The following is a 27,902-nucleotide window of genomic DNA, read 5'->3' on the forward strand; positions in this document are numbered from 1 at the left end:
AAATATGAAAGCATTCAACTGCAACTAATTTATATATATACAACTGGAAAAACATAACTTATGCAATTTAAATCACCATGTTATTTGTATTAAAATGTCACATGAAACAATTCTATCAATTTGGTAACCCAAAAAGTCATTTGGTCCCTAAATGTTGCATTTTTAGTTATTTTGTTACTTCATTTTATTATATTCATAGGTGTTTTTTTATTTTATTTTTTAAGTCATCTTTGATAAGCCCAAGTGACTGGAAGAACACCACCGACCTAGAGACCAGAATGCATCCAAATACAAATTAATTTATTTTGAAACAACTGTATAACTTTATAATGTTCATAACTGCCTCAAGACTTTCTGTATTGTCTTAAATCACCTACATAGACTTACAATGTTCAGTTGAGTTATGTGAGGGGTGTTTTTACGTAATTATGTGAGCATTTCAGTATTTTGCTTATTGCTTGAGAGTATGTTCATCACGTGAACCATATTGTTGCATTTTCTGTTCTATACGTGGGCCTTTTTCTATACATTAGCATGAAGCTTGCTGTGTGCAAGTAGTAGGTTGAGAGTTGACTGTAAATTTTCTCTTTTTCACTTTCTCTCTCTCTAGAGCATCAAACACGCAGACACAACAACCTCCGGTGGCACTGTGGATCCAGACCGAAGCCAGCTGAAGGCAGCTGCGGCTGAAGCGGCTGATATTGGGGGCATGTGTGAGGACACAGGTGAATCAGTTTTCCGGCTTATTCAGACTGAGAACAAGACACATGTCGATTTTGCGGATATTACGGTAAGCACACAGGAAGACAGGGTAATGTGGGCGGGGGACGGCCAGTCTGGCTGTGTGTGCGCTGGGAATAGAGGTACATTTATACGCTTTGCTATGGAGCGTGTGGCTCCTTGTGTCCTACTTCTCTTTTTGGAGATTTTGGTGCCATGATGTTGATGTCGCAAATAGGTTGTCATGATCTTTAAAACAGTATTTGACTTTTTGAAGAAAGTACACAACTGCCCTTGACTAAACTGAAATGTCACATCCCTTAAAAGGGCATTCCAGTATACCTTACATAATTCACTAGAATCATTACCTAAAAAGGCACTTATTCACAAATATTTTAGATATTTATATTAAAATAAATATATAAAATTTATTTATTTATTTATTCCACAGAAGTTAAATATTTATACACAGTATATATATATATATATATATATATATATATATATATATATATATATATATATATATATATATATATATATATAGTCATTTAGGACAATAGAAGCTATCAAAACTAACAAAAGAGCAACAGTATGTAAGTGCAAATGACAAGTCTCAGTTAGCCTAACACAGCCAGATAGACAGCCTAACATAGACAGATAGACAGATAAAATAAAATAAATAAATAATAATAAAAGTAATACAACAATAATAAAAAATAATAGTTAAAAAAAAAGTGATTAAAATGTGTTCCAAAAAATATGAACAATCTCAAAGTAAACAGGTGCTAAAGTCTGATTTTGTGGTGGTTCTGTTATTAATTATTAATAAATTATTATAATCTTGATTCAAGTGATGAAGGATTAAGAAAGTCTGACAGTAATTTGTGTTGAATACTACTGTAAGGTTAACGCTGCATGGTTTAAATGTATAAAAATGATTAACAGTTGAAAAACGTTTGTTAGAAATTAAGTAATATTACTGTAAAAATTACAATGAAAGGGCTTAAGTTGATGATACACAGGGCAATGTTGCTTGGGCATCTTCCCTATGAGAATGGCCAACAGTTTTCTATCTGGACACTTTAGATCAGTCGTGGGCCCTGGGTCTCACCCGGTTAACCGTTGATGAAAACATTGCTCAAAAAGTTGCCCCGTGTATCATCACCTTTAGATGCGAACTGTGATATGGAAATAAATAATTAAATGAAATTCATTATTTAATTTAAATAAAGGAATTATGTTTGAAAAAATAAGCAGTAATTTCTATAATCATATAAAATCATAAACACAGGCACACTCCGGAAATCAAAGTTTTTGGTTTGATATCATGCGAATGAAAAAAAAAAAAAGTTGTTTGCAGCAATAATGTCACAGTAATAATGCAATTATTTAGCTGGCTGACCACCTAAGCTGCTTCTTCTTCTTTTTTTTACTGTCAAAAAAAACCTTTGACGTCTACAGGTGACGTAGGTGCTCCTTCTCTCAGGTACTGTCATTTCACTTTCACAGTCTCAAATGCTTCAGTGAGTCAGTTACGCCCTTTCTGTGTCCCACAGGTACACCGGTGCATCAATATTCAGAATAAAGCAGCAAACTTTTCACTGCAATTAACACTTTAACTGAATAAACATGCATAAACACATCCTGTATATAGAGTACATACACTACATGGCACTGAGTAAATCAACTTGAGCAGATCAGCTGGTTGACATCAGTTTCAGTGACTGATTCAAAACAAACAGCAAAAAGCAATCAAAATAGTCTTCTTTACCTGCCAGTTGATGCCATGAGCCTGAGCTCTTTATCGTCCGATCAGTTTTGCATTCTGACTGAAAACTAAAAGGGTCTCGTACTCAATTAACTCTTTATTTATCATATCTGAAACAGTGACATTTCCTTGGCATTTAGGAGTTAACAGATGGCCGATTCTGAAAACAACGTTGTTATGGAAATGCAGTGATTTAGAGGAAACAAAACAAAATTTCCTGTCCAGAGGCCCATATGTGGGAGTATTATTTGTGAGTTCAAAGCTAATTTTCCTATAAGAGTGGGGCATAAGATCACGCAGGGTACGCTTGCACTGCTCGGGGAGATTTCTGAGAACAATCTGAATTTACTTTGTGTCTTTAAAGGTTATTCGTCAGATAAACAGCTTATTAGGGGGGAAAACGGGGTCAGTGCACTTATAAAAACAAGTACTGTGGCCGTATCATGGTACTGAATTATTACAAAAAATCATAATGGTTATAGCATGTTTTTTGGACATAAGTACCATATAAAAGCAATTGTTTATGAAAACGGAAGTGACACTACGGTATAATCATATGATACCGTTATTTTACAATTGTACCCTTATATTATTTATTGGTACTGGTACTATTTACATATTACATTGTATTTATATGGTACTGTAATAAAAATAGCACTTTTATAAGGGTATGATGTTGAAACACCATAATCTGTATACAATGAAATGTATGTATTGACTGTTCTAGGTAAAACCTATTAATTTTTTATTACTATTATTATTTCTTTTTTTTTTGACAAGAGGGGAGTTTAAAGGTCAACATAAAAATATAAAGAATAATTTTTTTTAATCTAATATGTAAAATATGTAATGTAAAATAAATGATAACAAGTGTTCAGTTTCAGAAATGCTCAGTGACAGTACATTAAAGAACAAATTCCCCAAATTAAAATATTTAAAGTCATTAATATTTAATTCTAAAAGATGCATATGTTCTACTTTATTCAAACAAGGTACATCAAAAATATTATTCAGAAAAGCCATCAGTCTCCAAACTGTTTCACAATTTTGGAAAAAAAAATTGAGACATTCTTGAGACACCATTATAGCTCTGATTTGAGTAAAATCACATCAGTCTGGTGCTGTTTTCTTGTTTGTGAATCATATACTTTTAAGAGAAAACATTTAATCCGTCAATAAGCAGTTAACGTAGATTATTTGGAACAAAAAAAACATCCGTTGCACTAAAAAAAATGTTATAGACGGACACATTCCGGCCTGTTATCAAACCCATATGCCACGCAATCCGACCTTCCGATACGGAGACACCGATAAAATTCTGACACCTTGACGCAAATCGCTTTACCATTTCCTATTTTCCATTTAGAATTTTTAGTGTCTGAAACTTGTAAACAAGCTTTCAGCTTGATGCAAGCAGATCCGCCAACGACTTTGAGAGCCTGGAAAAATAACTTCCTGTTTATGAACTTTTATTTATGACTTCTGGAAAATCTCACTTTAGTGGGTCGCCGTGAAGATTCGTCAGCCTCTATTAGGGGTTTAGGTGGTGCAGTGTGTCTAATGCAGCTTCACTTTCACACATAAAGAGCAAAATCACTTTTACTGATGCCTTAGTCATTAGGGTTTGTGTTCAGTCATTTCATTAAAGTATCATTCATTTCTGTCACAGTGGTTGAGTCATAGTTGGTGGTACGATGGTCTCGAATGTTTCTGCTCTCACATGCCTTTAGACACATTAACTGTCTAAACAGACTCACCATAGACATCTGTTGTTGTGCATATGAAACTACAGAATGATGTTTTTAAGACTATATTTTGCAAGTTATCTGAACAGTAAAATTTGTTGGCAACTAATATAAGCGAAAAATTCTTAAGCTCAAAGAAACAAATGACAAGCAATAGAACAAATAAATACAAAAGAACAAAATTAAGTAAACAGTGCTTGACATGTTTCAAATGTGTCTAACAGTATTATTCAGGTGAGAAATACTACAGAAACTGAATAAAGTAATCAAATGTAAAATACAACACTGTATAAATGAAATATACACTGATTTTTATTAAAGCTACAAAAATGAATCTGTCAAGAGCTGATTCTCTCTCTCTCGCTCTTTTTTTTCTTTCAATAAACATTTAATGGTTATCAAACAGCAGCAGGTTTATAAGGCTGCTGTCACTTTAAGACCAAATGCACTGATCTGATACCTAATATATAGATACAGACGGTTGGTCTGGGAACGCCCCCGGGAACGCCCCGTCACGTGATGTGAATTTAGCCCGTGGGGGAAAACATTGCCTTGGCGCCAATTGAAATACACGGGACAATCACGCCGAAGAGTTGCTGTGTCGTTTTCTGTACCTCCAATAAACTAAAAAAATATGAATTGAAGTTCTACATCCTTCCTAATAAACACACAGAGCCGGATGACAAAATGGCTACAAGCAATATGTTGTGAGGATGATCAAGGGAAGTTGTGGAATCCCAAGACTAAGCATGTGTGTGTGTGCAGTCGGCATTCATCACAGGCAGGCTATATTAACATCGTGTTCATTATTAACGTTATCAAAACTGTTTAAGGTTGTTTCAGAAAGTGGAATGCATATATAATTAGCTTTATCATTCTACCCGAAGCAAAACTATGTAACGTTAGCCTAGTGTCGAACATAAACCCACTTAAAAAAGCGTGTGGACACGTAACAACTTAGTTTTGTGTCAGAACTTTTACACTTTCATTCATAAATTCACCCCGTCTGTGTTTGCGAAACGATTGAATCGCGGAATCCAGTCAAAAATAGAACTTTCTGTATAAAGCAGAACGTCAAGGATTTTGGCTATTTTTGAATGGATACATCTACATTAGGGCTGTAAAATGAATCAAATATCGATATGGACTATAGTGTATATGAATATTAAAGTTAAAAGAGACTTCAATTGTTCTACGTGTGTCTCTGGGAATGAGTGCTCAATATGTGCATTTTTGTCATTCAAATACATACAATGTTAGCAGTGTTTTCCCCCAAGCCGACTCCGCCCTCGCCACGCCCCCAGCTATGACTAGATGCCGACTGTATCTATTGACTAATATATAGTGACTAATATATAGCCAGTGCTTTAAGTGGCCCAAAAGAGGTGCCAGTACTCTATCATAGCCTATATATATATTATACACAGTGCCGCGAACTGTCAATCCCTCCTGTACCCGTACATCACATATCATTCAGACTTGGCTGGGTGTCAGCCAGCGAGTCATCTGATTCTGACCGTGTTCTTTTATTACTCAGAGTCTGAAGCCAGGACAGCATATTAAGTGTTGTTCACTGTATTTAAATTTTTACTGAGCTGAGTGCGCGTTTCACACACCCTCTCCGCCGGCCACGTTGAGTTGTTACTGACAGCGACAAAAGCGACGCATGTGCTTATCACTTGTAAAACTCAAGGGTGTATGGGTAATGTAGTCTCTGCTCTCGGTGGGATGAATTAGGAAGCTTGCATTGTGATGGTCGCACTGAAAAGCGGCAACGCAGGCAAAAGATTAAAACCTCTATTAAAACAGATGTCCAAATGAGCGTACCGGGACTCTAAAAGCACGTTCTGGGCGCACGGAGAGGTGGCGGTACGCTCAAGAGCTATATTTGGAAGTGGTGGTACTGAGTACCGGTGCATACCGGCCCACTTAAAGCACTGTATATAGCCACAAAATGTCTACAGTATATCTCTACAGTTCATTTGAAAAGGAAATTGTGGAAGTCTTCAAGATTGGCCAACCCTACAATAGAATTAGCATTTTTATGTTTTAAAATAGCATTATTGGTTGTATTGGGGGGGGGGGGGGTTGTCATGATCGCAAAATGTCATTCTCTGGCCCTCTCATCCTCTGGGCCCTAAGCACTGGGCCATATCTACAAACATAGGCACCAGCTTTACAGCAAATTTTTCTCAGACACATACAGATTTCTTTCACATTTTCTAATATATATCTTAAAGACTTTTAATGAAAAATCAGTCACTTACTCACTTTCATGTTGTTCCAAACGGGTATGTGTCTTTCTCTGGAACACAAAAGAAGATTTATTTTGAAGAATGTTAGTAACTAAACTGTTTGGATACCAACATTTTTCTAAATAATCTTATTTTGTGTTTAGCAGAAATGAATAAATGCACACAGATTTGGAATGACATGAGGGTGTGCAAATGATGACTGTTTTTTTTTTTTATTACACTTTAACACAAGATATTTTTTTCTTATAATAACTTATTAAAATGTCAGTTTTTTAGGTTTTAATATATTTGTGGCAGAGTAAAAAAAAATGCATGTTTGGCAATGAGGTGTTTTCCAGTTCAGAACTCTCTTGGTTTGACCTTTGTTTCATCCTACTTTCCTCTATCAACTCTTGTGTTATATTTGATTTTTAACACAAGTTTTCCATTGGTGGACACATTCCCACATTACATTTGTTTCTGGAGGAAGTTCTTTATTTATTTTTTTCAGTTTTGTCTTACATAAGACTAAAATAAGAAGGCAGCCAATAAATGTGACTTGATTTGACCAAAGTGAAATTTTAATCTAAGACAGATACCCACAGTCCTCCTAAACTGAGATGTCTCTGTACAGTTAATTTGATATAATTGCATATAATAATAATTTATATTACACAAAAGGAGCTAGTCCTATATACTGAAGCCCTCTATCTATGCTGTTTTTAGTTTCTTTATTTTATTGTATTTTCATATTAGCCTGCAATGTTCTGTTAAAGTTTGAAAACAATACTATTACTAAAACTAATCATCATAATAAAGCTGTTGTAACAATTAGCATAATCTCTTAAGTCTCTATGGGTAAAGCACTTCTACAAGTTTTTTTTAAATATATTTTTAACATTATTTGGCTCATTACTTTCTAGTGTAAAATGGACATTCCCAATCTCATACATAATTTGAATTTTATATGAATGTGTTTTTATTAGAGAAATGATGAAGAAGATTAAGTTTTAATGGCCAAACACCTAATAAATTTGGTTCTTAGTAGCCTTAAAACTCAAAAGGATACCTTATATTTTTACATATTTTTATGTAACATATGTATGTTTATTCTCATGCATTGTTCACTTTTGGGCTTGGTCATTATGTGGAGACGGACCACACAGATGCAAATACATTTTTATTTGATACTGTACAAAACATGTATAGATTAAAATGTTTTTATAACCTTGTAAAGAGAAAAGAAAAGAAAGCAACACAAAACAAAGGCTTATAGAAGTAATAGTCTTAGTGATTCAGTACAGACTGGTCTTTTTCATTATCCGTAGAAACTCCTGCTCATTAATCTCTCCATCGCCATCTCTGTCGGCCTCATCGATCATTTCCTGTTCCAAAGAAGAAAAAAAAAGAACCAAGACACAATGATGTTATTAAGTAATTGTCAAAAACATGTTGTTACAGTGCAGTGTTTCCTAACGGTGTCAGCTGCTGCTCCGTGATGAGGGATCTTATCTGATCTTATGTCATCCACTACCCACTGACTAAGGAGAGACACAGATTCATCTGAGACGTTTCACACGCAGGAACATCCTCTTTCTGTGTATTTCCCCACATTTGGAACCAGACGCACCTGTAACTCTTCATCTGTGAGGTTCTCCCCGAGCTCTTTGGCTACTCGCTTGAGATTTTTGAAAGAGATTTTGCCGGTGCAGTCGTCGTCGAATAGCCTGAAAGCTTTCAGGATTTCTTCTTTCGAGTCCTTCTCACTCTGTTGTTAAAGATAAATGACACGCAGCTAAACTCAGTGTGGGAGTGGGATTTTTGACCAAAATCACAGTATGAGCAACTTTATATCACAGCAACGCCAGACAGCATCAAGACTTTTATTTTTGCTGGAAATTTAAACAAATAAATGGTTATTATAGGTAACTAAACCTGAAACTAAAATTTAAACCCCAAAATATTTTGTTTTTACAAATTAATATAAAATATTTTTAAAAATAAATTTATCTAGTTGCCAAGACAACATTTCTAATCTTAATTCAGTTTAACTTGATGTACTAAAATGACTAAAACTGAAATAAAATGTATTATATATATATATATATATATATATATATATATATATATATAATTTTTTATATACAAACAAAAACAACTGAAAATGACAAGAATGCACCAAAAATTCCTAAACCTTTTACTAAAATGAAAACGAAAACAGAAATATAAAAAATATTTAATAGACTAATGTGACAATAAAATATAAAAAATTAAAACAGACTGAATTTTTTTTATAAAAACTATAATAGTATTTTAAAGATACTAAAATAACACTGTTATATATTCCATTACCACGTGAAAATCTATATTTGCATTAAATACTTTACAAATACATGGTATTTTCATTTCATTTGATTGCTTTTCTCTTTTTATTTTAAACTTAACATACCAAATTTCAGATTCTTCATAAAAAAATATTTTATAGTCACAATTTTCTTCAGTAGACCTGCTTTACAGCTAAGACTGAAGTATTTTCAAAATAGATGAATGTTGCAACATTAACACTTATTGTCCTGTTTATTACATGTTAATTTTATTAATTTTTCATGATATTTACAGTATGACCAAAATTACAGTCCGAGTGATTTATGTCTCACTAATGGTATACCGCATCAAGATTGGTATTTTTGCTGAAAATACGAACAAATAAACCTTTTATATATTACATAACCATGTGGTTAAGCTTATTTTTGGATTATCTATTGAATACTTTACAAATAAAAGGTATTTCAACATTTGATTGCTTTTTGTTTCGAATTTGATGACAAACTTCAGATTATTTAAAACTGTTAAAAAGAAATTACTTTATAAAATAGTTAGTTTCAAATTGAAATTCTGATTGGAAAAGCCACTTTTGAGCTTTTGTAAAAACAGACGCTGCTTGGCAACCGTAAACAATCCTTTCGATGTCTCGCTATTAAATTAATTCCGATTTTAATGAATTTATCTCGCTATCAGATAAATTTATATCAAATTCCTTGTCATCTTGACACTTTCTTTTCTGATATTTTATTGACATCATTTTCCATGTAAATAGCTGAGGTTTGCAAATGTGGCAAGATCGTTGTCTGATTGGTTATGTTATCATTCGGCTTGCAAACTTACCATTTTCTGTGTCATCATAGAAAGGAAATCATTGAAGCTGATTAAGCCCAACCCTTCTTTATCAATATCAGCGATCATCTTTTTTATCTCTTCTTTCTTTGGTTCAAACCCCAGAGCTCGCATAGCAACCTAAGGCAACAAGTCAATTACTCTGTTAGCATACAGTTTGTACCAGTGTGTTTGGACACATGCTGTTTTTGAATGGATTCACATTATTAACATTTTTATACCTTTAACTATCAAGGCAAAACACTACAGTCAGATAAACAATGGTTTATTTATATATAATTCTCTTGATTTTACACAATATTTTATTCCTAAAAATTAAGAAAATGTATTAAGAATTGAGAAAAATTAAGAAAATGTGGCAGAATTATCTGATTTATGGAGTGATGAGAAGAGCTATTTAAAATCCCATCTGTAAAAACTTTCAACTCTAATATTATTTCAACAAAATTAAAAATTTGAACCTGGCTTTATCCAATGTTAAGATTTCTGTAGTATTTAATTTCTGCATATTTATTTAAATTTAATTCATTTTGATATTAAACATAATATTTCAGAAAACGTATAATTAAAAAAAGCTAAAAGAATACTTTTTCAGTGGAGGATGCGTTATTAGGGATTGATACTTTGGCCAGAAGCAACAGTTTAAAGTTAAAAACATCTTAAATGGATAATTCACCCAAAAATGAAAATTACACCATGATTCACTCATCCTCAAGCCATCCAAGGTCTATATGACTTTTTTCTTTCAGATGAATACAATCAGTTATATTAAAAAAATATTCTGGCTCTTCAAAGCTTTATAATGGCAGTAAATGGGGATCAGGATTTTGAAGCAAAATAAAGTGCATCCATCCATCAAAAAAGTGCTCCACACGGCTCCAGGGGGTTAATAAAGACCTTCTGAAGCAAAGTAAGTAAGTAGTAAGATTAGTCACTCAGATGGGATTTTATGATTAAGCCATTCTTAGATTTAGTTTAGATGTTTTCTCCGGGATTTTGTCTAATATAACATTAGGGCTACAGGTCTCAAACCCTTTTTACCTTCAGTTCTTTTACATCTATGTTTCCAGACCCGTCTGTGTCAAACAGATCGAAAGCCTCTTTGATCTCCTGCCTCTGTTCCTCTGTCAGTTCAGGTTTGGGTCCTGCTCTCTTCCGCTGGTTCGTAGTGGCACTGGGTTTCCTGAAGCTGGAAGCCTTGGAAATAAAAGCAGAAAGAGAGATTCAAACCGTTCTTCCACCAGGGGGTGTTAGCATGGGTTTCTTATGTCTTATAAAAGCTTCTGTATTTGATCTTTCAATGTACTGGAGCTCCGCAAGCACCACCTCGCTCTTTTCCATGCTGCACACAGAAAAGTTAAATAAATAAATGCATAAATGAGTAAATATGAAAATAAATTTACATATGAATAAATAAAATACAAAATAAAGGGATGCATTTAAATGAAATGTAAAAAAATTAGGTTAAAAAGAATAAAAATAAAGTTAAAAGTAAATATATAAATATAAAAATAATAAAAAAATAAAAAATACAGAAAATAATTTAATTTAGATTAATTGTGTTTGTTTTACAAAGTTATCTATTCCTTTATTTATTTTCATATTATTACATTATTTATTTATTATTATTATTATTATATTCTTACTGTTTATTGAGTTTTGTTCGAAGTTACCTTACAAAAAATCTGAAATGCAGAATAGGAACTGAAAAAAAAAAAAAAAAAAAAATAATAAAAAAAAAAAAAAAAAATATATATATATATATATATATATATATTAAATAAATAAAAAATAATTAATGCATTTATCCAAAGCAACTTTCAGTGCATTCAGGCTATACATTTTTTACCTATCATGTATATCATATCCTATCATATATATTTCTGTACTATTTTGCTCCAGCAACAATGCATTTTCTTCTCATGCATGGATAAATAAAGTTTACTTAATTAAATCACAGTTACTTAAAGTTATTCACAGGTTAATCTGTATTTGGTGGGAGACTTTAAGAGCTGGATTAGTTTCATAATCACGTAGATGTAACGTTACAATACTTCAGTTCAATTAATTAGATTCAAACAAGCACATATACTGTAGAGAATAACACTTTATATGTTTACATCAATAAAAGTGTTTTACCCATTATATAAATTAAACAAGCGAACTGTTTTCACCTTACATCTCGACAAATGAAGCTAATGTAATTTTGTAACTCTCATTTTGCATTATTGACACACTGTTTTCCTAACGAATGTTGTTCAGTTGCTTTGACGCAATGTATTTTGTTTAAAGCACTATATAAATAAAGGTGACTTGACTTGACTAATGGCAGTCTCTGGTTTCCATAACAATAACGCCAACAAGCTAACAGCTTAGGCTAACAAACATCGTCTATTTTCTTCTTACGTTTCAGCAAACATTAATTCATTCGATAAAGTTTTAAAAGTAAATTAACCTTTACTTACCATCTCGACAGTTTGAGCAGAATCAAACCACAGCTATGCAGCGTGCGTGAAATGTTTTAGTAAACAAGAGGATGAAATGCTGTCAGTAATGTCGTTGGTATTCTTGAGCGCGTTTGGATGGGCGTGGCTTATGAGTGATTGACAGCAGATTGATCCAATAGCAGGTGTAGCCTCTCTTTCTAGTACGAATTCTACCAATCAAACATGAGCGGCTGAGGCGTGTCATATGTCGTTGACAGTTTGCGCCGTTTGGCGTTCGTCTCTTAGCAACGAGCCCGTAGCAAGAGTTGGGTAGTGCAGTGCGCACGCGCATTTAAGAATATGGACCCACTACGTAAACAATGCAGCTCAGCGGTGAAGGTTTGTAGACTCGGTTTGATTATAACATTGTATACGACAGCGTTAGGATATATGAGCCGAATTTTACTTGAAATCTGATCCAAATGATATCCAGACAGATTGAATGCTTTGTTTTGCCTTTATACAATTCAATAGAAGCTAATTTGCTAGTAAGAGCGCATTACCTCGACCATTATTATTACATTATTATTATGAAAGATTAATTTGATCTATTATAGCAGCGTTTGATGCCTTTGTCAACTTGATTTATACATATTTTATGCATGTAATCTAAATACAATAATCTGTGTGAAAAGTGTGTGAAGCGTCCACATCCATCTATTTTATTAAATATTAAATAGCGGCTTAAAAGACAAATATTACTGATTTTACGGTTGGCCTACTGACGCTGACAGATGAGAACACAAAAACTTGAAGTTAGTTGAGCTTACTAACACTTCGATAATCAAACTTTAAAGGTTGCAACATTAAAACTGTTATTTTCCTGTTTATTACCTGTTTATTTTATTATGAAGAGATAATCTGAATTATATAAAGTGCTATAAGACTATACATTTCTCAGTGTCAGATATAAAGTGTTAATGTTTGTCACTGGTACTGTATTTCACTGTACAGTATGTCTCAAAACCATCAGAAATCATTTTTTTCTAAGCTTTCTTTTTTTCCGGGCCAATATTTTACATTGGACATCAAATGTAGACAAAAAAATAATAATAATATTTACAATAGAAAATTAACATTTTGAAGGTTTCATGCTCTCGGCAACCAATAATTCATCATTCAACACAATGTTAAAAAATAATGTTCAAATGTATTTTGCTATCCTAAATATGTAAGTATATGCATTTAAAAATTTATTGCATTTAGCATTGTTTTTCCTTCTGCTGAAACCTTTTCCCAACACAAGTCTAAATAATAAAAAAATTAATAATATAATCTATTGAATTAATAACAATATATGTGTGCTATTAAAATAACATGGAAGTTGGAATTAAAAAAAAACAAATATTTGTATACTAAAAATACATGTAAATTATACATTTCCGAATTAAGTCAAAGACAGGATTACAAAAAAACAAAAACAGAAAATAATTAATTAATACAAAAATAAATGAAGGACTACATTATCTGGGGGCGACTAATTTATCTAATAAATTCATTCATTAATTTATTTATTATCTTTTATTTTCTATATGGTTAATTACCATGTTTTTTTTCCTTCTGCCTGCAGTCAAACCGTATCAGAACACACAGCTAAATGATAACTAACCAGCATCTCATTATTCCTTATTCACAGATGTCTGGAAGTGCCACTGTCGCTCAGCGCTGCCACATTGGACTCCAGCAGTTAGAGGCCATAGCTGCCACCACACATGGCTTTCTGGGCCCCAACAAACGGCCCAAGTTCATCCAGGATGAAGAAGCCAGGGATGCGGTGTTGGTCAGCTCCTGTTCCCGTCTGCTTGAGCATATCGAGCTGGACGGCTCAGTCGGACAACTGCTACATGAGATGATACAGGCACAGCAGAAGGTCTTCCACTCTGGGACGGGCACACTGGTGTTTCTGGCTGGAGTTTGGAGTAGAGTTGCTTTAGAGTGTCTAAACAGAGGAATAACTGTGTTGGATATCAAAACAGCCATGAGGAATGGATTAGATGTGTGTTTGGAGGTATGCAAACAATCGGCTGTAAGTGTGGAAGAAGTTTCTAGCCAGAAACTAAAGGAGCTCAAAACTACTTCAGCTCTTAAATCAGAAAATCAGGACTCAGAGACACAAAGCATGGATGTTAGACTCTCTCAGAATCTCAGGCTGAAACTCAAACACAGCAGACACTTTAATTTACAGACTGAAAACACACAAACAGCTCTGAATGACGTAATTGGAATAGCGCAAGCCGTCAGCCACGGATGCGACTCCTCCATGCGTTTAGTTTTACAAGCATGCAAGTTGCAATCCAAAATCACAGAAGATGCACGAAATGGACCTTTGGATATTCAAAAGCTAGTCACGTGCCTCATTCCAGGCATGTCTGAGGAGAAATCATGTGTGTTGCATGGCTTTGTCACATTGCTGTCAGTCGAACAGGCCTCTGTGGTTTGGCGCCTTCAGGGTAAGGCGTTAAAAATTGCTTTGGTGAATGGTGATTTGTGCGAGAAGTATCGCCACGTGGGTTTCAACAGGCCTGCGAATGTCGTGCACATCACCGATCGTGCTAACATGTCAAGCGTGAATCTGGAAGAGCGATGGATTGAGGATGCATTGAGAAAAATGCACAAACTCAGCATTGATGTTGTGCTTGCGAGCGGCACGGCTGGTGCGAATCTCAAAGACCGAGCTCTTGGTGCAAACGTCTTGGTTATCGAAGGTGTTAAAAGCAGCGTTTTGAATGACTTCAGCACACGCACAGGCGCCATCCCGGTTTCATACGTCACACAGATTGACGAGAACTGCGTGGGACGGGGTGTTACAGTCAGTCCATGGAGAGATTTCAGTAGAAATAATGATTTAGCCGCGGTCAGCATTGTGAGTGCAAGCACATCTCTGGTCACGGCGGTCATAAGCAGCTCTTTATCTGCTAAAGTACAAAGCTTGGAGGATCAATTCTGGAGCTGTGCTCATCGGTTGCACCAAGCGCTCACAGATGGGAAGTTGCTGCATGGCGCAGGAGCCACCGAACTCCTTTGCATCCAGCAGCTTCATCAATCCAGGCAGACAGAGATGGAGAACCCACAGGAAAGTGTGGTGCTGGAGCTGATGGCCGAAGCTTGGATGGATTACGTCTCCACTTTAATGCTGAACAGCGGGTCGGTGGCGTCTAAATCAGAGGCTTGGACGGCTATTGCACATCAGATGAGACTTTATAAAGCTGGAGAAGCCATATCACGGGATGCAGGTGGAGTTGGTGTGTATGATAACGTGACAGTGAAGACTGAAGCCTGGAGGAGAGCTCTGGATCTGGTGTTTCTGGTGCTTCAGTCTGACACAGAGATCATTACAGGTGTCAGTGAAGGAGAACATGTTTACAGTGAGCTCATGTATCTTTGATATTTGAGGCATAATTCAGTTTTTTTTTTAATAATTGAAGCCTTTCTTTATTTTCATTATATACTCTTTAATGAAAGATGCTTGAGGTGTTCTATACAAGTAGGCTGGAAATGTTTTACGACAAAATGTGCTCCAGTACACGACGTTATGAGCGTAGTATTTCATGACCTGAAAAAATGAATGGAAATGTGGAAGTAATTTTTTTTTTTAAGTAAAGTTTTTTTATTTTTTTTATTTACTATTTGTCTGTTTTATACAAAAATACATGTAAGTTGAAATGTAAAAATGATTAAGTCTAATATAAGATTACAGAAAATCCCTAAAAAAAAGTATTAAATACATAAATTCAGGACTAAATTGTCTGGGAAAACCTGATTATTCAATCATTCATTCATTCAGTATAGCCTACAGATTTGTATTTGTATATTATTATTTATTTATAAAAAAAAATTATTAATATAGTCTCTTCATTGTTTGATAGAAAGGTAACCAGTACAGATGATAATACCAATATGTAATTTTTAAGTACATTGGTATATTATTTTATATCTACAAATCCTTCATACTTATTTGATTTTCATGAACATCTTTTTTTTAACGTACAATACTGCCACAAGGTGGCCATAAATGTGCATTGCATGTAAATACCATATTCGGGTTTTTTTCAAGATGAAATGATGATCGCGAGCGTCTGTATACAATATTGTGATACTGTGCTATTACAAAGGCATTATGTTATTTCCTACGTTAAATAATTGGGTTGCATATTGTTAACGTAACGTATTTTACTTCTATCTTGAAAATATTTATTTGGATTACGTTTAGAGCATGTATTTTTGTTTACCATCTGCTATAAAAGTAATGTATAAATCTGAAAAGAAACATGTTCAACTCAAATAAAATTTTGCATAGCACTACAATAAATCTCATTCCAAAAATTTTATATACTGAATTATATGGAGATTATTTTATTTATGCTGAAATCTAGGTCGATCAATACAGATTGTACAAAGCAGAATGAAACTGATTATATAAACGTTAATATATATATATATATATATATATATATATATAATCTTATTATTGCGTTAAACACATTAAATTAATATAGTAAAAAAAATATTAACCTACACAATCAAGTTTCTAAACTTCCGAAAACAACCGTGAGAGCGACTGATTATTTGCTAAACAAGAACCGATAGAAAACAATCAGAAAAATAAATAAATAACAAATCTCTGTATTTTTTAGGCTGCTGTGGAACACAAGTTCAATCAAATATATCTATACAGCACACTTAAAAACAAAATATATCAATACAATATAAATAATTATTATTAATAATAAATTGTATTATTGATGGTGCTAAAGACTTTTATTTTTAAGTCCTGCTCGCTCAGGAGGCCATTTTGGCTCCAATGTGGCTGGTTTCCCTGCAGTGAGTTGGGCGGCTCACGCAGACCAACGTCAGCTGAGTCCCGTCCATTCTGGCATGAATAAAACTCACACATTTACCGCATCTAGAGAGTGAGAGTCCCCTGAAGCCATGTGGATTACCCCGGAGGAGGTGTTACTGGCCAACGCGCTGTGGGTAAGCGAGCGGGCGAATCCGTACTTCATCCTGCAGCGGAGGAAGGGACACGGGCGCGGAGGAGGCATCACGGGTACGAACGAGGTGTTACCCTAAATATGAACGATCATGGCCCGTGTGTATGATATGACAGATCACTCATGCATCATGAAGGATAGTTTATCAAGACAGTTATACTTGCTGCTAATTCATTATAACGGAATAATATGTACGGTAGGTGTGTTTGTTTTGGTCGCATCTCTTCACTGATGCTGACTGTGTTTGCGTCATCTGTTTATGTGACACATCTATGAGATAATAGTTTAGTGCCGTAAGTGTAACATTTAAGTATATTTATATGTTTGTGGCTTATAAAGTGTTTGGTTTAATGCAATTTTTTCTAATGTTAAGAAACAGTAATAAATAAATGACATATGGTTGAAATGATTTAACATTTCTACGTACGTGCCTGATATAAAACACTCATTTTAGAGTGCAGATTTGCCCCTTTTTATCTTCAATTGCAGTAACTGTTTACGGTTACCCTTTAGATACTATCATCCTTTGATTTTTATGTTTATAGTTTACATTTATATATATATATATATATATATATATATATATATATATACACATACTATTTTCCTGAATTATTATGTTAATATACCATGGACAAATAGCGCGCGTGAGTATTTATATATTGTGTTGTCAAATCAATTAATCGCAGCAAAAGTAAATTTACATATAATACAGTATTTATAAACAGTTATGTAAACACAAACTTTTATATTTGATACGATTAATCACGATTAATCGATTTGACAGCACTAATACATAGAAGGATAGATAGAAAGATACCACGAAACTAGAAACATTTATTATTAATAAACATTGTGTGTTTTGTGTGTCATGACAATATATTACTTTATCGTCTTATGTTATTCCTGCCTGCGAGAGATGTTCATGTGCGTTTTCCATAGCAACTACAAAAACAAACAACAGACAAAAACAGGCACTTTTTAAGACAAGTGGCTCACATGACGGCAGAATGATTGCATTCACCCCTGAACTCCACTATTAACTCGATTATGTTGAGAAGGCTTCAGCATTGCCCTGTTGTTTTTAGGAAGTTACAACATACGGGTGTTTTGTCATACTTCAGTGAGTCTCTCATTTGGTGTGATTTGTGTTAATGTCATGTGTGTGTGATACTTTACACATCCCAACAACAAGAAGCCAGTTCGTGTTTATATCTCTGTCATAATCACACATTAACTGATCATGTGGCCGCTGTCGGAGGAAGTTAAGATGTGTCTTACATTCCTCTCTCACACTCGACGGTTTATCTGGTGAATATGTGTGCATGTCAGCAATGAGAACTGAAGGAACTACTGTGCTCTGGGGCCTGTTATCGACTAAGACGGGTTTTTTTTCTTGTTTGTCTTCATACCTCATGTAAATGTGACCTGTGAACTTTTCTCTCTTTCTTTCTCTTTGTCTCTCAGGTTTGCTGGTGGGTACGTTGGATGTGGTGTTGGACTCGAGTGCTCGCGTGGCTCCATACAGGATCCTGCACCAGACGGGAGAGTCACAGATCTTCTGGAATATTGCTTGTGGTCCGTATTTAAGTCTGTAGAACATCATTTGATATCCGGGGCCGAAATTTACTCAAAATATGGATGTGCACGCATGCTTAGTATGCAGACATCCCAGCAATGATGTAAAAGCAACAACTGCATGGTTTTAGTTTCAAAATATTTAATTAGTCGGTGCTTGCTTGATTTATAATATTATATATTATATAAGTATTTGATGGAAATCTGGAGAGTGAATGACTGTGTTGAGTCACATTGGCTGTATCTCCTGTGTTAACCTCATCCGACCTTTAAAAAGACTCCCTAAATTTGAGTGATATATTAAAGGCTCTGAGACAATTAATTCTGATGTGTGTGTGTGTGTGTGTCTCAGGCTCGTCTCGTAAGGAGATCACTGAACACTGGGAGTGGCTCGAGACAAACCTACTGCAGACTCTTTCCATCTTTGACAACGACGATGACATTACCACCTTCGTCAAGGGCAAAATACAGGTGCGATTAGATTGGATTTAGAAGTAAAGAGACAGATTAAAACGATCTTCACAGATAGTTAATTACAGTAGCTCCTCAAATCTTAATCTAGGTCTAAATGTTTCTCTGAATCATTATTAGAACTCTCTCTTGCTTTTTGTTTATTGCTAGTTGGGAGAAATGGGAATATTGGTTTTACTTGCTTTTTTGACATATAGAATATGAGACTCCTACTGCACTTCATGCTGGAGTTTGAGGCAAAGTAAACTATATATATATATATATATATATATATATATATATATATATATATATATATATATATATATATATAAATAATAAACTAAAACTGCCAGTAGGTGGTGGTAAATGTCTTAATGATTAAGTCATCGAGTCATTGATTCATTTATTTGATTCATTCAAATGGCTGATTCATTCAGGAGTGAAGTAAATGGTTCTTTATGAATGGTTCATGAATCATTAAGCTTGTTCGACTTGAAATGGATCATCATCATCATCAGACCGATCGGTGTTTGACATCAAAATACCGCAAGAGCTTAGAGAGCAGACGACTCCTTGTGCTTCTGAATTGCTCTCGCGGTACTTTGATGTGATACACCGATCGGTCTGTGCAGCGCTGCTTCAAAGCCAATGCGACTATGGCCAATGGTTCAACGTGCCAAATGGTTCACCCAATTCGTTCAAAATGTAGATTAAGGAATGAAATGCCGCTGTGGGTTGCTCGGAGATGAACATTTCTGCATTGTCTATCTTCTGGTTGAGCAAAATTAAGCAAAACAGACAACATTGTGTCTAAAATAAAACAATATTAACTTCTTAATGAACTGTTGTATAAGATGAGTATCACATTTGCACTTAGCCTACAGCTTAGTGATATTTTTTAACTATGTTATGTAAATTTCAAACAGGCATTCTGCCCCATATCTTGAATTTTAGGGATATTCTCTAGGCTCCATTTAGGTAAGTTGTTGCTCTGCCTCATATTAGTCATCAATCGACTGAATGAAATGGCAGATGATCCACTTAGGTTTGGGGCGGGGAAATTAATTTATTATATTGTATAGTAAAAACATATTTTAATATTAATGCAGCATTGGTAAGCAGAAAATACTTCTTACAAAAACCTAAAGAAAAATCTCAATAACGCCAAACTTCAACTTGTTGTTCTTCAAAGGGCATCATTGCTGAAGAGAATAAAAGTGGCAAACCTCAGGAAGACGAGGATCCCGGGAAGTTCCGTGAAGCCGAGCTGAAGATGCGGAAGTTGTTCGGAATGCCGGAGGGAGAGAAGCTGGTGAACTATTACCCCTGCAGCTACTGGAAGGGCAGAGTCCCGCGGCAGGGCTGGATCTACCTGTCCGTAAATCACCTCTGCTTCTACTCCTTTCTGCTGGGAAAAGAGGGTGAGAAACTCGCATAGTTGATGCATACTTCAAAATGTACTGTGGAACTAAATTTGTACAACAAAAGAAAATAGAACGCAACTAGAACCACAACAAACAAGCGTAATTTTTTTTTTTTTATACAACTTTAAAAAAAAATCCTTGTTTGTATTTATATTTTTTACTTTTTGTAGCAAAATAAAATATATAAGTATGTGTAATAAGTAATAAAATAAAATCAACATGCATTTTGTATTATCCCTTTTCTGTAAAATATTCACATGAAATTCATATGAGTGGAAATCTTTTTATAATGTGCAAAGAAAAAGATCATGTAGTCATACAAGAGACAAGTAGCACAGGGATGACATTGGTCTCTTTACACCAAATTATTCAACCACATTATGCAAAGACTGACCAATCAGAATTAAGTATTTTGGGTAACTGTTTAATGACTTCATTTTGGATGCTCTGTGAGAAGGGCTCTGTTTCGTATTGAATTAAGTGTGTTATGATTCTTTTCTTCCACCATGCTTAATGAAATCTGTTCTTCCTTACTAAATCTTTTTCATCTTTATTATCTTCTCCTGTGCCTGTAGTTTCGCTGGTGGTGCAGTGGACGGACGTCACGCAGTTGGACAAGAACGCCACGCTGGTTTTCCCCGAGAGCATCCGCGTGAGCACGCGAGGCACTGAGCACTTCTTCTCCATGTTCCTCAACATCAACGAGACCTTCAAACTGATGGAGCAGCTGGCCAACATCGCCATGAGACAGCTGCTGGACAATGAGAGCTTCTCCGCCGATCACTTGCTCCCCAAACCCTGCAAGACCCTGAAAAACGTCTCTGCACTCAAGAGGTGAGCAGACAGCACGTGATTCTGGTCTGAAGAGATGAAGTGTGCATGTTTGACCAGGTCTTAGATGAGTCTTGAATTTCATTATAGAAACAGAACGTGGTTTTATTTTGTGTAATATACTTTTTTAAGGGGTCTGTTTAAGTAAATAGATGTTGGTTAATAACTTTAAGTAGCTAAACAGTTTCTACCATCACTGCAAGTTGAGCTTCTTTTCACATGCTTTAGGGACTTAGACGCACGTGCAAAGAACGAGCGGTACAGAGCGCTGTTCCGGCTCACACAGGATGAGCGTTTGGATGGGCACACCGGCTGTACGCTCTGGACGCCGTTCGCTAAGATGCATGTCATCGGTCAAATGTTTGTTTCTAATAACTACATCTGCTTTGCCAGTCGAGAGGAAGATCTGTGTCAACTTATCATTCCACTGAGAGAGGTAAATGCATATACACACGCACACTGTCCCTGAAGCATGTTTTATTAGAATGTGCTGGTTTAACCCTGTGAGAGAACTTTTTTGTATTCAGTTAACTCTTCAGCTAACTCTCTGGCATAGTGTTAAGCACAAACAACCAAACACACACACCCATACATACACATATAGTTAGTTACAACAGCTTGACGGTCACTTGCTATCCCTAATTTTCTCTGTGTAGGTGACTATAGTGGAGAAAGCGGACAGTAGCAGTGTTTTGCCGAGTCCACTGTCGATCAGCACTAAAAACAAGATGACCTTCCTGTTTGCCAACCTCAAAGACCGTGACTTCCTGGTACAGCGCATCTCTGATTTCCTGCAACGCACGCCTGACAGGCCATGTGGTCTGAACACTCAGTCTGTGAGTAAGAATGGATCAGAATTGTATAGTATTAAACGTTTTTTCAAGAAGTCAAAAATACAGTAAGAACAGTAATATTGTTAAATATCACTACAATTTAAAGGCACAATATGTTAACTAGAGGTCACATTTTCAAACAATAACAAAGGCAAAGCTCGATGACACAATGAGGGAGAGTGGATTGATGGGGGATGTCATTTAAGAACTCTAAAAAAAAACTCCTCTTAAACTCAGTAAAGCTGTCTATGCACTGTTTGATGAATGAATCTCGTACATGCTGCATGCATTATACGTACATCTACACTTGATGATTTATGATGACAGAATTCACAAGAGAGCAGAAGCACGTGCATTGAACAAAGAAACTCTGGTGTTTCAGCGATGACTCATCTGAATGCCTCTGATTGGCCACTGTGTTCATAAGCTCAACAGACTCGTGTGTGATTGGTTATGGCGCACAACACTGTAAAAACCTGTAAAAAGAATCATGGTGCAACAGTCGAGCAGGTTTAAATTTAATGCTGTAGTCAACACTTTTCATTTAAGTTTCATTTTATTTGCGACAGCCGTGATGGATTTAGTTTGACTGTGCAGCAGCGTTTTTGTCCATGCGTGTTGCCATAGTTTCTAAAAGCGGAAACTGACAGCGCAGATATTGCATCATTGATAAGCGACAATGAACCGGGACGAGCCATTATTTAAAACTGAACATTCTCTGGATTTACTAATAATGTATGTACACATGATCCTTCGGAAATCATTCTGATATTCTAATTGGGTGCTCAAGAAACATTTCTGATTATTATCAATGTTGAAAACAGTTTTGTTCTTTGGAAACAAATGTTAGATTTTATTTTTCATGATTCTTTGATAAATAGAAATTTGAAAGCAGCATTTGTCTGAAATGGAGAGCTGTTATAAAACGATTTACCTAAAACGTATTTGCTGTCAAGTTTAATCAGTTTAATGTATCCTTGCTGAATAAAAGTATTAATTTAGTTAAAAAACAAAAGTGTTAGTGACCTTAAATTTATTAGCTTGAGTATTTACTTTTTCATGCTTAAAGACTGTAGTGTAACTCATTTCCACTAGTTTTAATTTTGTCTGATATTTTTAATTTATTATTAATATTGATATACTTATTCCTGTGTCAAATGTAAGTTTTAGTTTTTAGAATATTTAGTCACTTGTCCTGGTTTTAGTTTTAATTGACTAAATGTCTGAGAAGTTTAGTCTAGTTTTAGTCAGTCAAAATGTTTTGTCTCCACCTTTAAAACAGTTCTTTTAACTGCATTTTAGTCTTGTCTTTTTTCGTCAACGATATATTGCAGGTTCATTTAGTCTCAATTATCGTGTTAATGATTCATTTATGACCTTATTATTGTCTCGCCAAACACTCGTTTTCCTCAGATGAAAAAACCTTGTTGACAAACATTTTTCGTCATAGTTTCCACATTTGTCATTGCTTCCAGGAGAATCCCAGCCCGAGTACGCCGCCCTCTCTGTCCCCGTCCCCTCCTGTCCTGGGGCACGGAGAGACACCCCAAAACCAACACTACAGCCCCAGTCTGCCCACAGCCAAGAAGGGCCTACTGCAAATCTACCAGCAGGACGTCCCGGAGGAGCTGGGGCCCAAAGTGGTGAGATACACCCCTCTCACATCCATCAGCCCTCATGTGAAGTGGTTAAAACAATTATACATGAAAGGATTTTAAAGTCATTCTATCTGATCATTACACATCTATGCAGCAATTTAATGTGTTCTTGCTGGATAAAAGTGCATTTTTAAAAAAAAAAACAAACATGAACTTGCTGACAGAAACAAGAGTTATTATTGTTAATTAAAAGAGTAAATACGATTTTCACCAAAAAAATTGCTAAAACTTTAACTAAAATTAAAGTGAAAACAGAAACAATAACAAAACTATAATAACATATCAATGATAGTAAAATAACAATTCTCCAAACTTTTGAACAGACAGAAAATGGCATTTAATCTATCACTACTATGTAAGACATCAGTAGTTTGGTGTTTCCTTGGTTTTATTTTGAACAGACGAGAGAGAAGATGAAAGAAGAATCATGGAACATCCATTTCTTTGAGTTTGGCCGGGGAGTGTGTATGTACCGCACATCTAAGACCAGAGAGCTGGTTCTGAACGGGATACCAGAGAGTCTGCGAGGAGAACTGTGGCTGCTGTTCTCAGGTAATGAGTCCAACTGCAAAGAATCAAAGTGTGCATGCTTGGATTGGAATACTAGTATACTGCAATCAGCACAGTACATAATGCATACTGCATAAAGATTTGTGTTTTAAAAAGTGTATGCAATGCACAGCAGTCATTTCAAAACAGTAGTGTGGTACAAAGTGTTTTACTAGGGTGACCATATTTTAGTTTTCCAAAAAGAGGACGAGAAGGGTGGAGGGACGGGGTGTGGCTGGTTGGTGATTTAAAATAATGCAGAAAGCACCCAAAGTAGTGCAATCTCAAATATCAAAACTCAAAATATGTCATTTCCATACCTAATATACATATTGATCATAAACACAGCTAAAAAGCTTCCTACCAGTGGCCCTCCTTCACAAAACTTAACATTTAGCACAGTTTTATACTTGGTAGAATGCAAAAGGTTTCAATAACAAGCATTTTAGTCTAATGTAATTAATGCAACATTTCAAACTTTTAGCCCATGGTGGGAAATCAAGCCATGGAAACAGTTTTAAAGTAGCCCAATTCAATAAAAAAATAAAAATAAAATAAAAACACAGACTTGAAAACCCAGCATCAAACACGAGCTGCAGGAGTCAGATTTGACTGATCGGGTGTTGAGAGGAGAGATGACTGACAGACCATGCTGGAGGATTTGCTGCTCAACAGATCCTGAGCTCATTAACAAATATCTTTACACAGAGGATCTTGAACGCAGAATCCAAAGTGAAAGTGAACAGTGAGAAAAGAAAAAGAAAGAAAAAGCAAAGGCCAATTTGGAAATCCTGCCCAGACACATTTTTTTAGGTCCAAAAAGAGGACATGTCCGGAAAAAAGTGGATGTATGGTCACCCTAGTTTTATGCAATTACAATTTTTATTAATATTTTTTATTCAGTCATTTTTAAGATGTTTTATTGGCAAGGTTCACGTATTGGTAATTTTACTTATTTGTAAAATGCGTTAGATGATTTTAGTAGAATTTAATTTTTTTTTTTTTTTTTATCAGATCACAGAGGTCATAGATATATACAGTTTTTATTTCTTTATTTTGACTTAAAATTTCCATTTTAATAATTTTGTAAGGTTATTTTTATTCGTTTTTTTTAAAAATATGTTTAAAAGTTATTTAAATAAACTATTTCTATTTAACTGTTTTAGTAATTTCAACTCAAATTTATTTTATTTCATTTAGTTGTCGTGGCAGTATTTCTTTAAAATATTTATGTCTACCTTTTTTGTAAATTTATTTTTATTTCAATTAAGAAAAATAAAATAATATCTATTTTTTTTAAACTATCAGTCACAAAACTGGTATTACAGGCCAGTCACATGGTTGTTTTGTTTGTTGGTTCAAAATTAAATATTGAAATTTTGCTTTTTTTAATACAATTTGTCAAGAAAAAGTTTGTTAAAAGTTGAGTTTGTTCAGATTCATTTGTCACATTGTAAGTGTATTTATTAATTCGGAAGGGACCATGCATATTTTCATCTGCAGTCCCTTGCAGGTCACCAAATTAAAAAAAAAATCCTGCACATTTGTATTTATATCTTGTTTTTTTATTTATATCCTGCATATTTTGGCAAATGCATTACATCGTTTGGGTATGCATTGCATAAAGAACATTTGTGTACTGTGTACAGTTAACATGAGTATTAGTATGCTTGTCCACACGTGTGTGTTCTGCTGCATGTGTGTGACCGTCATGTTTACACATCTCACACGCTGCGGTTCTCATGGAGCTGCTCTGCCTCTCATTGCCATTACATGAATTTTAAAACTTGTTTTTGATTTTTCCCATTTTTCAGGTGCTCAGAACGAGATGGCCACACACACAGGTTACTATGCCAGTTTGGTTGAACAGGCGATTGGTAAATATACTCTAGCGACTGAGGAGATTGAGAGAGACCTGCACCGCTCCATGCCTGAACATCACGCCTTCCAGAACGAGATGGGCATCGCTGCTCTGAGACGTGTCTTGACCGCCTATGCTTACAGAAACCCTAGCATTGGATACTGCCAGGTACATCAGTCTGATGTATTTCTAGATTTGAAATCATATTATAAAATCAAAAGAATCACAATGAGATTTGCTTAGACCTATAAGCTTGTCTTGTTGACAGAAGAAGCCAAGAAAAATAACAACAACAATATTTATATATAATTTTGTGAATTTTGTTTCTTGCATATTTATTATGTTGTTTTGCAATCTGTGCATGATAAGTACATTATATAAATGCATAATCTCAGATTTGAGTGCTTCCTGGTTTGAGACCAGCAGGGCTCTGGCACAGTGTCTGTCTGTGGAGAAGTGATATGAGAGCTGCTGGCTAACATTGTTTTGCTTCATCTCTCTCTTCAGGCGATGAACATCGTTACATCCGTGTTGTTGTTGTATTGTACTGAGGAGCAGGCGTTCTGGCTACTTGTGGCGCTGTGTGAACGGATGCTGCCCGACTATTATAACACTAGAGTTGTAGGTCAGTCACGCAGATATAAACACACGATGAAAGTTGTAACCAGTCAGATGTGACTTTCTGCTCACCGGTGTTTTCTGATCTGTGTCAGGAGCACTGGTGGATCAGGGTGTGTTTGAGGAGCTCACCCGCGAGTGTTTGCCGCTGTTGTATGAGCACATGCAGGATTTGGGTGTCATCTCCACCATCTCTCTGTCCTGGTTCCTCACTCTCTTCTTGTCCGTCATGCCTTTCGACAGTGCGGTGCTACTGGTCGACTGCTTCTTCTACGAGGGCATTAAAGTCATTTTCCAGGTGTGGTTTATCAGATGCTACATCACATACTGATGAAGTTTCTGAGGGATTTCATGCATGTAACATTTGGACAATTTTGCCCACTAAACATTCACAGCACAAGCTTTCAGCATGCAAGCAGCAGATGTTAATTTGGTGTGATTATTAATGGAAAAATAATGTATTAAGATGATGAAAGCATTTAGTGAGCCCACCTGGGCCAGACCTGTATGTCATCTTACATTGCATGCAGTTGCTGATCAACATGATGCATGACGACTGGCTACATGATGTAGTGTATAAAATGCAGTCTTATGAGCCTGAAATTCAAGATATGATGTCATAAATGCACCTGTATGGGTTTTTGTCTTATATTTATATCCTATGATATAGTTAGGGATATCATACAAGCAAGAGTGCTGTTAAGTTCCAATAGACTAACATTTGAAGTTACGGTAGGAATGTATAACTAATGTGGGGTAATGTGAAGTAAGCAGCAATCATACCAACCTTTTTTATGCCAGGTTGGAGTTATACACTGATTTTCTGTCATGGTCTATAGACCCCCTGGCCCTGAATTAGCCTTGGCCACCCCATGTATAAAACTCTAGCTCTGCCACTGGTTGAATCAAATTCAGTTTTTTTTTTTTTCTGCACAATAATGTTTTTAAAAGAGCTTTTGGGGGTAATTTCACTGCC

General features: G+C 35.2%; 3 protein-coding genes across 8 annotated transcripts in view; 2 read left to right on the forward strand and 1 right to left on the reverse strand.

Annotated features, from left to right (window-relative positions):
* Positions 1–609: 609 nt before the first annotated feature.
* Positions 610–15,539, forward strand: bbs12 (Bardet-Biedl syndrome 12). Of its 3 annotated transcripts, none has more exons than XM_059522007.1 (2): positions 610–725; positions 13,767–15,539. In XM_059522007.1, the coding sequence occupies exon 2, from the start codon at positions 13,767–13,769 to the stop codon at positions 15,513–15,515; it is 1,749 nt and encodes a 582-aa protein (XP_059377990.1). In that variant the 5' UTR covers positions 610–725; the 3' UTR covers positions 15,516–15,539. The 3 variants fall into 3 exon arrangements, with proteins under 3 accessions (XP_059377990.1, XP_059377988.1, XP_059377989.1); XM_059522005.1 differs by having other exon boundaries at positions 695–790; XM_059522006.1 differs by lacking the exon at positions 610–725 and adding an exon at positions 12,356–12,469.
* On the reverse strand, positions 7,638–12,287 carry LOC132113946 (centrin-1). Its single transcript, XM_059522008.1, has 5 exons — positions 12,110–12,287; positions 10,686–10,841; positions 9,636–9,764; positions 8,101–8,238; positions 7,638–7,855 (listed from the first exon to the last, which is right to left on the reverse strand). The coding sequence occupies exons 1-5, from the start codon at positions 12,110–12,112 to the stop codon at positions 7,766–7,768; spliced, it is 516 nt and encodes a 171-aa protein (XP_059377991.1). The 5' UTR covers positions 12,113–12,287; the 3' UTR covers positions 7,638–7,765.
* A 1,384-nt stretch (positions 15,540–16,923) lies between the features above and the next one.
* The window catches only part of LOC132113949 (TBC1 domain family member 9B-like), a 336,715-nt gene continuing 325,736 nt past the window's right edge, over positions 16,924–27,902 (forward strand). For all 4 annotated transcript variants that reach the window (XM_059522015.1, XM_059522017.1, XM_059522014.1 and 1 more), the window contains exons 1-12: positions 16,924–17,177; positions 18,589–18,699; positions 19,052–19,170; positions 20,345–20,573; positions 21,152–21,410; positions 21,636–21,843; positions 22,064–22,243; positions 23,716–23,883; positions 24,300–24,450; positions 26,262–26,476; positions 26,816–26,933; positions 27,022–27,224. In XM_059522015.1, the coding sequence (XP_059377998.1) occupies positions 17,060–17,177; positions 18,589–18,699; positions 19,052–19,170; positions 20,345–20,573; positions 21,152–21,410; positions 21,636–21,843; positions 22,064–22,243; positions 23,716–23,883; positions 24,300–24,450; positions 26,262–26,476; positions 26,816–26,933; positions 27,022–27,224 (2,079 nt within the window). In that variant the 5' untranslated portion in view covers positions 16,924–17,059. The remainder of the gene's footprint in view (positions 17,178–18,588; positions 18,700–19,051; positions 19,171–20,344; positions 20,574–21,151; positions 21,411–21,635; positions 21,844–22,063; positions 22,244–23,715; positions 23,884–24,299; positions 24,451–26,261; positions 26,477–26,815; positions 26,934–27,021; positions 27,225–27,902) is intronic.

The sequence above is a fragment of the Carassius carassius genome, chromosome 33 (genome assembly GCF_963082965.1).
Source record: "Carassius carassius chromosome 33, fCarCar2.1, whole genome shotgun sequence".
NCBI lineage: Eukaryota > Metazoa > Chordata > Actinopteri > Cypriniformes > Cyprinidae > Carassius > Carassius carassius.

Excerpts from the sequence above, each read along its gene's own strand:
- bbs12 (XM_059522005.1), top strand. The coding sequence starts at position 710 with ATGTGTGAGGACACAGGTGAATCAGTTTTCCGGCTTATTCAGACTGAG. Across the intron at positions 791-13,766 it reads TCGATTTTGCGGATATTACG|ATGTCTGGAAGTGCCACTGT; the intron begins GTAAGCACACAG and ends CCTTATTCACAG.
- LOC132113946 (XM_059522008.1), bottom strand. Across the intron at positions 9,765-10,685 it reads TAGATGTAAAAGAACTGAAG|GTTGCTATGCGAGCTCTGGG; the intron begins GTAAAAAGGGTT and ends TTGTTGCCTTAG. Across the intron at positions 8,239-9,635 it reads CTATGATGACACAGAAAATG|AGTGAGAAGGACTCGAAAGA; the intron begins GTAAGTTTGCAA and ends CTTTAACAACAG.